The sequence below is a fragment of the Lepisosteus oculatus genome, chromosome 16 (genome assembly GCF_040954835.1).
Source record: "Lepisosteus oculatus isolate fLepOcu1 chromosome 16, fLepOcu1.hap2, whole genome shotgun sequence".
Taxonomy (NCBI): domain Eukaryota; kingdom Metazoa; phylum Chordata; class Actinopteri; order Semionotiformes; family Lepisosteidae; genus Lepisosteus; species Lepisosteus oculatus.
In genome coordinates, this window is record NC_090711.1 from 2568404 (window position 1) to 2581144 (window position 12741).

Sequence of the window (12741 nt, forward strand, 5' to 3'; positions counted from 1 at the left end):
TTCTTGCCCATTCTTCCTTGCAAAACAGCTCGAGCTCAGTGAGGTTGGATGGAGAGCCTTTGTGAACAGCAGTTTTCAGCTCTTTCCACAGATTCTCGATTGGATTCAGGTCTGGACTTTGACTTGGCCATTCAAACACCTGGATACGTTTATTTGTGAACCATTCCTTTGTAGATTTTGCTGTATGTTTGGGATCATTGTCTTGTTGGAAGATAAATCTCCGTCCCAGTTTCAGGTCTTTTGCAGACTCCAACAGGTTTTCATCCAGAATGGTCCTGTATTTGGCTGCATCCATCTTCCCCTCAATTTTAACCATCTTCCCTGTCCCTGCTGAAGAAAAGCAGGCCCAAACCATGATGCTGCCACCACCATGTTTGACAGTGGGGATGGTGTGTTGAGGGTGATGAGCTGTGTTGCTTTTACGCCAAACATATCGTTTTGCATTGTGGCCAAAAAGTTCGATTTTGGTTTCATCTGACCAGAGCACCTTCTTCCACATGTTTGGGGTGTCTCCCAGGTGGCTTGTGGCAAACTTTAGACGAGACTTTTTATGGATATCTTTGAGAAATGGCTTTCTTCTTGCCACTCTTCCATAAAGGCCAGATTTGTGCAGTGTAAGACTGATTGTTGTCCTATGGACAGACTCTCCCACCTCAGCTGTAGTTCTCTGCAGTTCATCCAGAGTGATCATGGGCCTCTTGGCTGCATCTCTGATCAGTCTTCTCCTTGTCTGAGCTGAAAGTTTAGAGGGACGGCCAGGTCTTGGTAGATTTGCAGTGGTCTGATACTCCTTCCATTTCAAGATGATCGCTTGCACAGTGCTCCTTGGGATGTTTGAAGCTTGAGAAATCTTTTTGTATCCATATCCGGCTTTAAACTTCTCCACAACAGTATTACGGACCTGCCTGGTGTGTTCCTTGGTCTTCATGATGCTCTCTGCGCTTTCAACAGAACCTTGAGACTATCACAGAGCAGGTGCATTTATACAGAGACTTGATTACACACAGGTGGATTCTATTTATCACCATCAGTCATTTAGGACAACATTGGATCATTCAGAGATCCTCGCTGAACTTCTGGAGTGAGTTTGCTGCACTGAAAGTAAAGGGGCCGAATAATTTTGCACGCCCCACTTTTCATTTTTTTATTAGTTAAAAAAGTTTCAAAAATCCAATAGGTTTCGTTCCACTTCACAATTGTGTCCCACTTGTTGGTGATTCTTCACATAAAATAAAAAATTTATATCTTTATGTTTGAAGCCTGAAATGTGGCAAAAGGTTGAAAAGTTCAAGGGGGCCGAATACTTTCGCAAGGCACTGTATATGTCACATTTTTGGTGACAAAGGAGTGTGTGTATATATATATAAAAAAAACAGACCCACGGTACAAGTAAAAACACCCCAAAGTGCAGCCAGGCCACCACTCCGTACTTTCCCTATAACCTCCAAAACTTTTCCCTACACGAACAGCTCGGCCCTTTCCAAAAGGAAATGACTTGCGCCCTTACGTCAGGGGCCGGACTGGTTGTGTGTGTGTAAAAAAAAAAAAGATGAAGTTGCCTTGCCGGAGCCGGAGCCAGAGCCAGCCCGGAGCGCGGAGCGAGAGGATGAGGGATCGGAGAGGCGGAGCGCGCACACGGAGACCCGCAGCTCAGCACGGCCAAGGGCTGGGGGACGCGCACAGCGGCTAGCTCGCCGGCTCCGGTAGGTGTCACCTGCGAAACTACTGCGCCGATTTCGGCTTTTTCAAGAGCAGGGTTCGAATACTGTCTGCGGGCCGAAACGGAGTTTTTTTTTTGTTTTCTAACTGATTGCGGAGCCGTTCTGCGGCGCATCCACAAGTAACCCTAGAGCTTCCCCGAAAGGAAAAAAAACAACAACGCGTAGATGTGGTGAAGTGAACTTCAATAATAAAAAAAAAGCTCAGTTTTCATTTTTAAAGAGAGAGAGAGAGAGCGGTTTCGAAGAAGCGTAATATGGTTTGTCTTCGGAAAACGACGTTGCACGCCTGGACAACAATGCGAACGAATTTACGACAAGAATGTACTTTTCTCCCGCGTTTCATAGTGACAGTTACCGTCGCGTAATTCCGTTGAGCGGTCTGTCGCTGAAAACCCTGCAGATAGAACCAGCGGTCTGGAGGTTTCGCAGTCGTGTGTGTCTGCGCTGCTGCATCTAATGTCTATCAAAGAGGAAGAAGGAAAAAAAAAACACAAAGCCGTTGTGTTGTGCGGTATAGTGTGTGGGAGAGCCTAATGGCACTGTCCTGGATTAAGCTTTTAAATTTTTAACAAGGTCGTGGAATGCAGAGCGCTGTTGCCGTGGCTCCGAGAGGGTATCGTTTCAGAGATCCCACGGCAATTCTATACAACAGCAACAAAAGCAAATTCAAACACCCAATACCTTTTTTTTTGTGTGTGTGTGTGCAACAAATATGATGGGATAGAGAGTGTGTGGCACATTAGCTCACGGCTGACCGACGCACTTGAACCGTCCTCTGCGGGCAGCCGCTCCTCCAGTCGCTCCGGTTCGGAGACACACGGGGCAGCTGCGCGCACAGCGAACCCCTCTCTCTCTCTCTCTCAGTCCGCGGAGAAGTATCTTCATCTGAGGTACGCTTCTCTAAACAAAACTTGTAACGATGCTTCTGTTTTCTTTTCTCTTCCTAAAACAAAGTTCACCTTTCCCACCGCCGCCCCAGGGGAATGACTGTGTCCCAAGACTGAGAAGCAGACCAAACCGCGCGCTTATGGTTCGCCTTTTTTGTTTTAGTTTTTTTTTTTTGTTGTTGTTGTTGTTGTTTTTAAATCTCATGTGGGCTAAGCTGTGAGATATTTAAGACGGCAGAACTTTTCTTTCAGGGCGCGTTCGTCGCTGACCCGAGAGGATGACGCTGAACACGCAGAGAGACAGCAAGGAGACCCTGAGGCGGAGGGCGAGCACGCCGATCCCGTCCGCGCACCAGTCGGGTGCGAAAGACGGGGAGCCCGCGGCGGACCCCCACCATCCCGCCCTCGGCCACTCTGCCTCCTACCACCCCGGGGACAAGACCCTCCACTCCCGGGCCAGCTGGTCCACCGACTCGGAGGACTCCGACAGCTCCGGGGCGGAGTGCCTGTACCGCGTCGTGCTGCTCGGGGACCACGGGGTGGGCAAGTCGAGCCTGGCCACCATCTTCGCGGGGATCCAGGAGAAAGATCTGAGCGACCACCCGGGAGGTGCGACAGCTCGGGAGTGTCGGTTTTCACACTCGCTTCGTCTTCATTAAGCCTTGAATTCAATTAAGCACGAGCTGTTCTTCCTTGGCTGTGCGCGGTTCACGGTTGAGAAGGCAACATTATTATTTATTTTATTTTTTGCTTCTTTCGTATCAATCCTCTGCCTTAAATAATGCGCCCGATTTCAAAGTTGGATTTGGTCAAAGTTTGTTGTGGCGCTGTACTGTAGGCCGGTACCGCCGTGATGTGGACTGTTGGTAGCTGCCCGAACTGGTCCTGGATCAAGACGTTTTCGCTTGTGTAAAAGCTTTTGCTTGATAGAAGAACATTTTTTTTCTTCCTTTGCCTTAGCTGGTGAAATCAGAATGAGAGTGGACGAGGAGTTAAGTCACTGAGGGGATGTCACGGTTATTTCAGACTGGCTCGGCGGTATGGGGTTTTTAAACGCCTAGTCGTGCAATCCAGTTGCGATTGAAGTTTTTTGTTTTGTTTTCAGCTAGGTACCCTAGGAGGCTTGCCGGTTATTCTGTTGGATCGATGCCCCTTTATAATCGCCGAAGAGTTCGTGTTCAAGACTTTAAGCAAGTTTTGCCCACAGTTTTATCCAGTGATTCAGTTCTACCCTCTCACTGAATCATTGAATTTCCCCGCAGTAATTCGGGGGGCAGATACCGCTGGGCTGTACTGCCTCTCTGTCGATGCCCCTGGTATTGGGGCACCCCGGCTGCGTCACTCAGGGTGCGCAGCCGTCACGTGCCCGTGTGGCGCCGCTTCGGGCAGCAGAGGCGCAGTCACGTGGCGCTATCGGCCGTCAGACCCCCGATCGATTGTCAGGCGCTATTGATGACCGCGTTGACGCGCGGCTCCGGGGCTAGAGCCATCCGTTTAGTGTTCGCGTTTGTTTGGAGGCGGTTATCTGCCAGAAAAACACTGTACACACTGTCGGGAGGTGCTATTTTTCCTTTTTTTTTAGGCGTCTTAAGTTTAAATAAGTCGGAATGTGACGCTCGTTTCTCTCGCTGTTCTGACCCATGAGTCGGGCTGGGCTGGGCTGGGCTGAGCGCGGGGGCAGCGCTGGACTCTGTAGTTAAGCGGGATGTGTGGGTTTCTGGAGAGAAAGAGAGGGCGAAAGAGAAACGCTGGGTTTTCGAAGCGATGCCAGCTCACCTGTCAGTTGTTTGCAGACGAGGCCCCCCAGCGCCAGGGGCCCCACAAGGACGTCTGTTTTTGGCACTGAGAGGGCGTGGGGACTGGGGTGCTGACACCTCAGCATTCTCAGATAGGCTGTTGCAATATTGACCAGGCGTGAGCACCCAGTTTAGCCCGCGCATGATCTATTGTACGTGCGTGCTCTGCGCCTAGGCACGCTCACGCACGTACTGGGCACTCTGGGTGCAACACCCCAGTGTCCCCGGGCACTGTGAGAGCAGCTCACACCAAGAAGTGGAACTCTGAATAATCAGGGACCGGTTCTCCTGTAGCGAGGAGCCGCTGGCCAGAATGCTCTGACGGAGCTGTGAGCTGTGTGTGTCTGGGGCTTGGGAAGTATTGACAGACAGCCTGTTTATTCACCCGGGAGCTCTCTGGCCCAGACAGCAGGCCCTCCACATTGCTGTGCGCGGGGCTGACTGGCAGCTCAGCGAGGCAGCCCTGCCTGCGGGGCAGAGGCTCGAACCCAAGCACAGCTGACTCCGCACTGAGGGAGGGAAGCGGCCATCATCTGCGAGGCCAGCAGGTGACCACAGGCTCTGGACTGGTGCAGAATGAATCGGCCTAAGCGGGCATTTACACATTTGACTGCAGTGCAGTGACATGGTTTAAAAAAAGACCAGATGTTTGGACAATGACCGACACTTAAAGAGAAGTGTTGGTGACCTGTTTCGCCTTTCTGCTTTTATATCAAACCTCATGGCTTTGCCTGACATGTCAAGGCCATGAGGCCTCGCCCCTCCCCGACCTTCCCCAGTGTCCCAGAGGCTCACAGTCTCCTGTACAGCAGTGAGTGCTGGCAAGATTGACACGTTGGACTGGTTTGTCTTCAGACTCGGTGTCCAGCTGGGCTGCTGTCTCTTGAAATGCTTTAGGCTTAGCAAACACGCATGCGGGGAGAGATCTGCTACTGGACACTTTGTGCTTTTCGGAGACAGCTTCACCAAAGCTTATAGCTGGGTCCGAACATCCAGTCAAGTAGCTGCTACCTCCCAGGTTATGTTAGAAGGGCAAAGCAGCCTGGCCACCTCTGACCTGTGACCTTGGTTATGCTCTTTGCTAGAACAGAGGTACTGGTTCTGTAATGACGTAACAATGTTTTAATGCAATATTTGCACACAGTAGCATCATCGGGGAAGTGTAAAACTTTAACCTTTATCTACAGCACAAGACCTATTCAGAACACCTATTCAGTAGGTACGGCTGCAGAGCTGCAGTTTCCACAAGACCACAGATATGGCCGTGGAAGACTTGCATAGAAATTCAGTTAGTAGTTCAGGTGGGGAGCTGCGTCAGCATGCCTAGGCTGCAAAGGAACAAGTAATAGGTTTATTCCATGGTGAAAAAAAGAAGAAAGAGAACACAACGTTTCGGCCGTGGAGCCTTCTTCAGGTGTGAGAGAGACAGGGCAGTCGCTTTCTTCTTTTTTTCAGGATGGAATAAACCTATTACTTGTTCCTTTGAAATTCAGTTGGTTTTAGTCGGTTGTTTGTGTCTTGCTAAAGCTGGATTTATCTCTGAAAAAGTGAACAGCGTCCTGGCAGTGGGACAGCGGTCCGGGAGACAGAGCACAGGTCGGTGTCACACCTCCCTCAGGCTCCTGGGACATCGTCACGGGCTCTGTGTGGGAAAGAGAGACCCGGGGCTCCCGTTCACAGACGCGTCCTGTGGGCAGCGGTCACTCTCCGGCCCTGACCTCTGGCGCCTCAGGGAGACACGGCGGAGGACCGGGTGGGTGGGGGAGAGATTTAAGGGGAACACGGTGACGCAGCTCTTTCGAGATGAGAGCCTGGAAGATGTGTGGCCCTTAGAGATTCACGCGAGTCGGATTTTCCAGTGGTTTAGTGACTTGTTTAATTCAGTTGGGATTATATCTCTCACACCACCTACGAAGTTGTGGACGTGAAGTGTGCAAGCAATCACATTTCTGTTTCAGTGAAATTGTTTTTTCACTTGTGTTTTCACGCGCTGCAGGGAGTTGGGTCTTTCTTGGGGTTCGTGACCACAAAAGACCACAGCACCTCCCTCGAACGTGATCAGAGAAAGGGGTGAGCGAATGCACAGCTTTCCTTTGGCACTGAAGCAAAACACAGCTGATTGCAAAAGGGCAAATAATTATATGTAATAAGGTTTTGCAGAAATAAAAAGGTTCTAAAAAAGAAACTCACTGAAATCTCTTTGCTTCCCTTTGCACCACCCTGCATTGTGTCAGAAGATGGAAAACAAAATAAGATATATTGTCTGGGCTGATTGGTATTTGTTCCATCGAGGCTGTGTTTCAACTCCTGGATGTTTTCAGAAGAAGATCTTCTGCGTGTATTTTTTAGCTCAAACTCTAGCTCTTTGTAGACTGGAAGGAAAAATATCGATAAAAGGGCTGCGAACGCAGAGGCCTGAGGCTCCCGTTGGCGTGATGAGAGGTGCACTATGGGAAAGTGGTCCACTAGTGAGTTGTCTGTTTGAGGAGGCTGAGTCACACACTAGATGTTTCCATGGCAAATTAACAACAGCTTCTGGGCTGAGTGGAGGAAATTAGATTAATGACAGCCTTACAAACGCATCAGTCTGGCTCGTCTGTAGGAAGGCCTGAAATGGACACATTGTGCCATTTAAAAACCCCTGTGTGTTTCCTTCACAGGCCACAAGGTCTCCTCTTGTCGCTGTGACCTGTCTTCCCTCCATCCGACGGTGTTACTTCCAGGCAGGAGACGAGGAGAATGGAAACGAGAACGTTGGGCCGTTTCTCTTTTGTGATGGAGTGTATTGGGATCTCTGTAGTCTTGGCTGTCCTTTCCCATGAGTACAAGGCACAGACCAAAGCCCATAATCCTGACAAAGGCCCACAAGGCCTGGAGTTTCCTTGAGGAGCGTGACGTCTAGGACCTCCAGGAATGGAAGGAGCTTGACTTCTTTCTCCAGGGTCAGGCACCCAGTTATGGCCGCAGTGCTACTACTGTGTACCTGGTCTTGTCAGACCTCGGGTGCACGGGCCCTGGTCAATTCTTGCACAGGAGGCCTGCGGAGCCATTTCCGGCAGGACTGAGTACCAGAGACGTTCCTAAACAGCCGTCAGTGATTTTGAACACTCCCTCCCCGCAAATCAGGATTGGCCTCTCTCGAGCAGCTTGGCGCCACCAGCGGAGAGACGGAGACACACCTGTGCACGTGTCCCTGGTGCACTCCCGAATAGCTTAGACCTCTTTCCCGCGTTGCAACAGTGCAGCACATGTGACGTGCCACACAACAAGTGCCACACAACGTGGGGGAGTTAGTATGAAACTGTAGCAGTGTCCAGAGCTAGACTGCGGACACACAACAGCAGCAGGGTTGGGCCTGAGCTGCGGTGCGGCGCCATTCCTCTGTCTGGGAAAACTCCCACTTCCCCCAGTGTATTTTTCCCGGGAAGGGGAGGGATGCGAGCAGCAAGGCCCTCAGCTGGGATCTCTGTCTCCAGGCTGGCGCCGCTGTTTCTGGGCACAGAAGCCGGTCTCGATTCCCGCCCGCGAGGCCTCCCCTGAAACGCGGCGGCACGGCGAGTCGCCGAGAGACGTCGCGGTTCGTGTGCGCGAGGTTTCGGCCAGCCGCCTCGCCGGGGCTCTTCCATTTCGGCCCCCCAGCCCCTCCCGTTCCTCTGCCGGAACGAGACGCGTCCGGGTTACAGCCGAGAAGACCGTTTCGGGAGAAGGAGGAGACACCCAGCCCGCCGAGTCTGGGTCGTGACCGTTCATGACAACACCCGACCCTCGGGAGGCGATAGAGAGCGTGGTGAGCACCCCGTGCTGTGCCCTTGATCCTAGCTGGCTTTGCCCTGTCTTTCAGAGGACACCTACGAGCGGACCCTGACTGTCGACGGGGAGGAGACCACTCTGATCGTGATGGACACGTGGGAGGCCGAGAAGCAGGTACGTCCCCGCCCAGCAGGGGGCGCATGTCTTCCCACTCCCTTCCTTCTGTTTCTGCAGGCTTCCCCCTCCCCCCCGTGCCTGAGGGACAGCAGTGTTGTTGTTCCCGAACGCTGCAGGCGTCCTATTCCCAGGCTAGTGGCATCACTTCCGGTGAGGAATGTGGGTTTGGAATGCGCACTATCGGGGGAAAGAATTATTCTAATTATTCAAACTCACTGCAACATTTGTTTGAGCTTTGCGTTCTGGTAAACAGGTCCTCATGAGCAGTTAACCTGCTAAACTTGGCACAGTCCTCCACCTATTATTAGAATCTGGTTTCTCCTCATGGAAATATTTGTCCTGAATATATATATAAAAAAAACAACAACTTGTGGAAACTTGCTTTGGCATGGATCTGTTGTTTGCGAAGGTGGTAGAGGGCCCTGTGCAGTTTATGACCAGGTGCGCGGGAAATCTTTTCCTCCTCTCCAGCGCTTTACCGCCGCGCTCCTCAGCGGCTGGTAAAACAGCGAGCGAGGGGCGCTGCTGCCAAAGCCTCCTCCCGCTGCAGCTGGAAATTAAACCAGATGTGCAGCGGAGCGCAGGAAAACAGAAAACAGAAACGGCCTTGGGGAAAAACAAAAGGTCTGGCAGCTGACCCCACACCCCTTCTTTGACCGCGCTGTGGAAAAAATGTCCACAGCCTCCAGCAATAATCCATAGAGCCGGAATCGGAGCGCGGACGCTCTGACAGGGCTGCTCGGATCCGCGATACCGATGGCTGTGGGGGCTAATTCCACTGGTGTGGATCAGCACTGGGAAGGCCAGTAGGGTGCCAGCCCTGCTCAATTAGCTTGTGATTTTTCATTGGTTTGTTCCCGTTCTCCCACACTGCTCTTGCCAGGGCATTTGTTGTTGCTGCTTGTGATTGTATTTGCGATATAAGGCCAGGAAGGGACAAGTGGGCCAATCAGCAGGCTAATGCGTACCTAGTAATTAAGAGGACTGGGAGTTGGGGTGGGGGTGGGGGGGGTTCAAAAGCTTTTTGCTCCAGTGCAAGAATGTGTTCCGTTTTCTGCTGTGCCATACAGCAGCAGCAGCACTACCTTCAGCTTTTAACTTGTCAGACCTCAGAGGTTCAGAGGGGCTGGGCCCGCTGGGCAGTGGGGTGGGAGACCTGTCAGGAAAAAGAGGCTTTTGCTGTGTGTGGCACAGGTCGACCAGTAGGTGGCACTCCCCCCTCTGCACCAGAATTTCCACACGGTTCGCCTAGTAAGGTGATCAGGGTCCCATCCCTGCAATGAGATATGAAACTGAAGTCTTGACCGCATGGTCATTGATGATTGCAAAACGCTGTTCAACAGGGCAGGAGTGTTAAATTCCACTCTGGGCTTGCGCACTTAAATTCCCCCTTAATTCACCTGGTGAAGCACTTTCTCAGTCATTGGCCTCACCTGCTGTGTCGAGGGGCTGCTGGGGCAGAAAGGCTGCTGGGTGTCTCCCAGGTGGGGGCTGCTGGGGCAGAAAGGCTGCTGGGTGTCTCCCAGATGGGGGCTGCACTTCAGTGGTGTGTGAATCGGGTCCCCCCCTGCATGTCGAGCGCTTTTTGAAAAGTGTTGAAGGAATGCAGTTAATGATCATGATAACTAACAGAAAAACATATACTTGTATGCATGGAAGAAGCAACTCTATATTCATCCACTACGCAAATATTGAGTTTATTTGAACAGAGCTGGGGCGCTTGAGCACTGCTCTGCTGGCGTGGGCGTGAGCCGTGTGAAGACACCGCGCCCATCGCCCCTGTCCTGTGTCTGCCCCCCCCCCCCGCTAGGAGGAGGACGAGAGGTGGGTGCAGGACTACTGCATGCAGGTGGGCAACGCCTACGTCATCGTGTACTCCATCACGGATCGCGCCAGCTTCGAGAGCGCCTCCGAGCTGCGCATCCAGCTACGGCGCCTCCGGCAGGCCGAGGACATCCCCATCATCCTGGTGGGGAACAAGAGCGACCTGGTGCGCTGCCGCGAGGTGGCCGTGGAGGGTGAGTGGCAGCACCGGGCCTCTTGCCGCCATGCGCGTCTGCCCGAACGAGAAGCTGGGAGCCGCATGCGGCCCCCCCCAGGCCCCCTGTCCCCGGGCTGTCTGACGCCTCTCTCTCCCCCCCCCCCTGCAGAGGGCCGGGCCTGCGCCGTGGTCTTCGACTGCAAGTTCATCGAGACCTCGGCCTCGCTGCACCACAACGTGCAGGAGCTCTTCGAGGGGATCGTGCGGCAGATCCGCCTGCGCCGCGACAGCAAGGAGACCAACGAGCGGCGGCGCTCGGTCTACAGGCGCAAGGAGAGCGTGACCAGGAAGGCGCGCCGCTTCCTGGACCGGCTGGTGGCCAAGAACAACAAGAAGATGGCCCTGAAGGTGCGCTCCAAGTCCTGCCACGACCTCTCCGTGCTTTAATGGCGACGGGGGGCGGGCGCTGGTCCCGCCCGCCTGAGACCCGAGAGGCCATCCCGCCCTCTCCGGCCCCCCGGCACGCCCCCTGTTTCCCACCCTCTCTGGGTTTCTGTGTGCGAAGAGCCTTGCAGCCGGAGACCGCCCCCCCCTGGCGTTGTTTTTTTTTTCATAAAATCCCTTCGTTTGTTTGATGTATTTCCCTGGTAGGAACATTTCTGCCATTCCTTTCCTTTCCTTTTCTTTTGGACGTGGAAAAAGATTTCATTACCTCTCTCCAAGACCTCGGCCGGCCAGGCGCTGCCAGCCGGCTTTCTGTTGAAAGGCTGGATCTCTTGTTTTTCCTGTGGTCTGCGGGGAGCGAGGCTCTCTTGAGCCAGAGCGGAGCAGTCTGGAGGCCTGCAGTGTTAAACGGACATTACGTGCTTTAAGATCTTGACGAGACAAGGGACCAATTGAAATTAATAAAGATATGTTATTATCACGACTGCAAAGACATTGAGCTGCTAAGCAGGTGTAAAATAGATTGTTAGGCTTGCCACCTCTCCTATAGAGAGACATTTAGGCTTCTTTGTTCTCCATCCTGTAATCAGAGTTCCAGCTCTCCAGATGACTTACAGAGAGAAGAAACTGCTCCCTGGCGTTCGTGTTCTTCTGCTGGAAACAATGACATCACCAAACAGAAAGCAAGTTCCTGTATCAAACTTTTTCTGCTGCTCCACTTAGCCCTCGTCTTTCCTGATAGTGGTGAACCCCTGCGCCACTTGATCAATGGGAAAGTGCTTCAGGTGTTTTCGTCGGACTGGGTACTGAAGCGTGCAGTGCTGAGACAGTAGTCCTGCAGTCTTTACTGATACAAAGAGCTGTTCAGAGCCAGTGTGAAGGAAAATCTCCTTTGAAAGGGAAGTGTATTACAATACATGTATGGAAGGGATCTCAGTTTGGATTGATTTGGAAAACAAAATTCCAGTAAACTATATGGTGTGTATATTTGCTGTGCAAAGTAACCACTTCTTAAAACCACTTCCCTTCTTATTAAGAGTGATCACTTACATAGATTACCAGTGTTACATTTATGTGTCTAATGTTTTCATCCAAAGTGACTGATTATTATTACAGCTGGGTATTTTACTGCAACAGTCTGAGTGAAGTACCTTGCTCAAGGGAACAACAGCACTGCCTCACCTGGGATTCAAACCCAGAACCTTCCGGTTACAAGTCCAGGGTCCGGGTGTTCGTCCACTAATACTCAACTGCCTTCCCTGACCTCGAGTCAGATTCAGTTTCAGTTTCAGACCCGTCTCTCCTGAGGTGGTTGTTCAAGGCGATTGCAATGTGCTCGGCCCTTCCGAACGCGCTGGGGTTTGTGTGACGTGGCTGCGCTGTCTGGTTCCCAACAGAGAAACATGTCTCACTTGGGCTTGGTTGCATTTGCAACCCAGGAAGAACAGGCTGTAGTCTAGAGGGGGAGCTCATGGCAGGCAGTGTGAGTGCCAGGCCTCTGCAGCAGTGGCAATGGGTAGAGAGCAGCTGGCTCAAGAGCCCTGCTCGTGGCCCGTCTGTGGACGCCCGTGTCTTCCTCTCTGTTCCAGCGGATCCACCTGGCCCTTCACCCGCTGGCTTCACTGGCAGCACCACAAACGGTCGCTTTTCCTTTCGAGTTTTCCTGTTTGTTTAGTGCTGTTGTTGCTTCTTCCAGAGACCCCATCCCCCCCCCCATCCTGTGTTCAGCCTGTGCGGAGAGGTTGTGAGTTCTGTTGGTCTTAAATGACCGCAGCAGCAAGGCCTCTCCCTGAACATTGCGTATGAGGAGACGCTTGAAAAGACTGGGGGTAGGTACGCCTGAAAAGTGCTCCTAGCCTCTGGGCTTGTGGAATAGGAGCAGTAACATTTTTGTACAAATGGAAAGTTAATCTGTGGCTCCATGCAATTTTGTAAATAAAGTTTAGTTTTTTTATTATTATAAAATAAAATATATATTAAATATA

The 12741-nt window shown here is 52.1% G+C and overlaps 1 protein-coding gene across 6 annotated transcripts; it reads left to right on the forward strand.

Annotated features, from left to right (window-relative positions):
* Positions 1 to 1542: 1542 nt before the first annotated feature.
* rem1 (RAS (RAD and GEM)-like GTP-binding 1) lies at positions 1543 to 12741 on the forward strand. Of its 6 annotated transcripts, none has more exons than XM_069179389.1 (7): positions 1543 to 1703; positions 2676 to 2751; positions 2861 to 3217; positions 8246 to 8481; positions 10142 to 10349; positions 10482 to 10720; positions 11347 to 12741. In XM_069179389.1, the coding sequence occupies exons 3-7, from the start codon at positions 2887 to 2889 to the stop codon at positions 11587 to 11589; spliced, it is 1257 nt and encodes a 418-aa protein (XP_069035490.1). In that variant the 5' UTR covers positions 1543 to 1703; positions 2676 to 2751; positions 2861 to 2886; the 3' UTR covers positions 11590 to 12741. The 6 variants fall into 6 exon arrangements, with proteins under 6 accessions (XP_069035490.1, XP_015220567.2, XP_015220563.2 ...); XM_015365077.2 differs by having other exon boundaries at positions 1544 to 1703; positions 8246 to 8328; XM_015365081.2 differs by lacking the exon at positions 11347 to 12741 and having other exon boundaries at positions 10482 to 10930.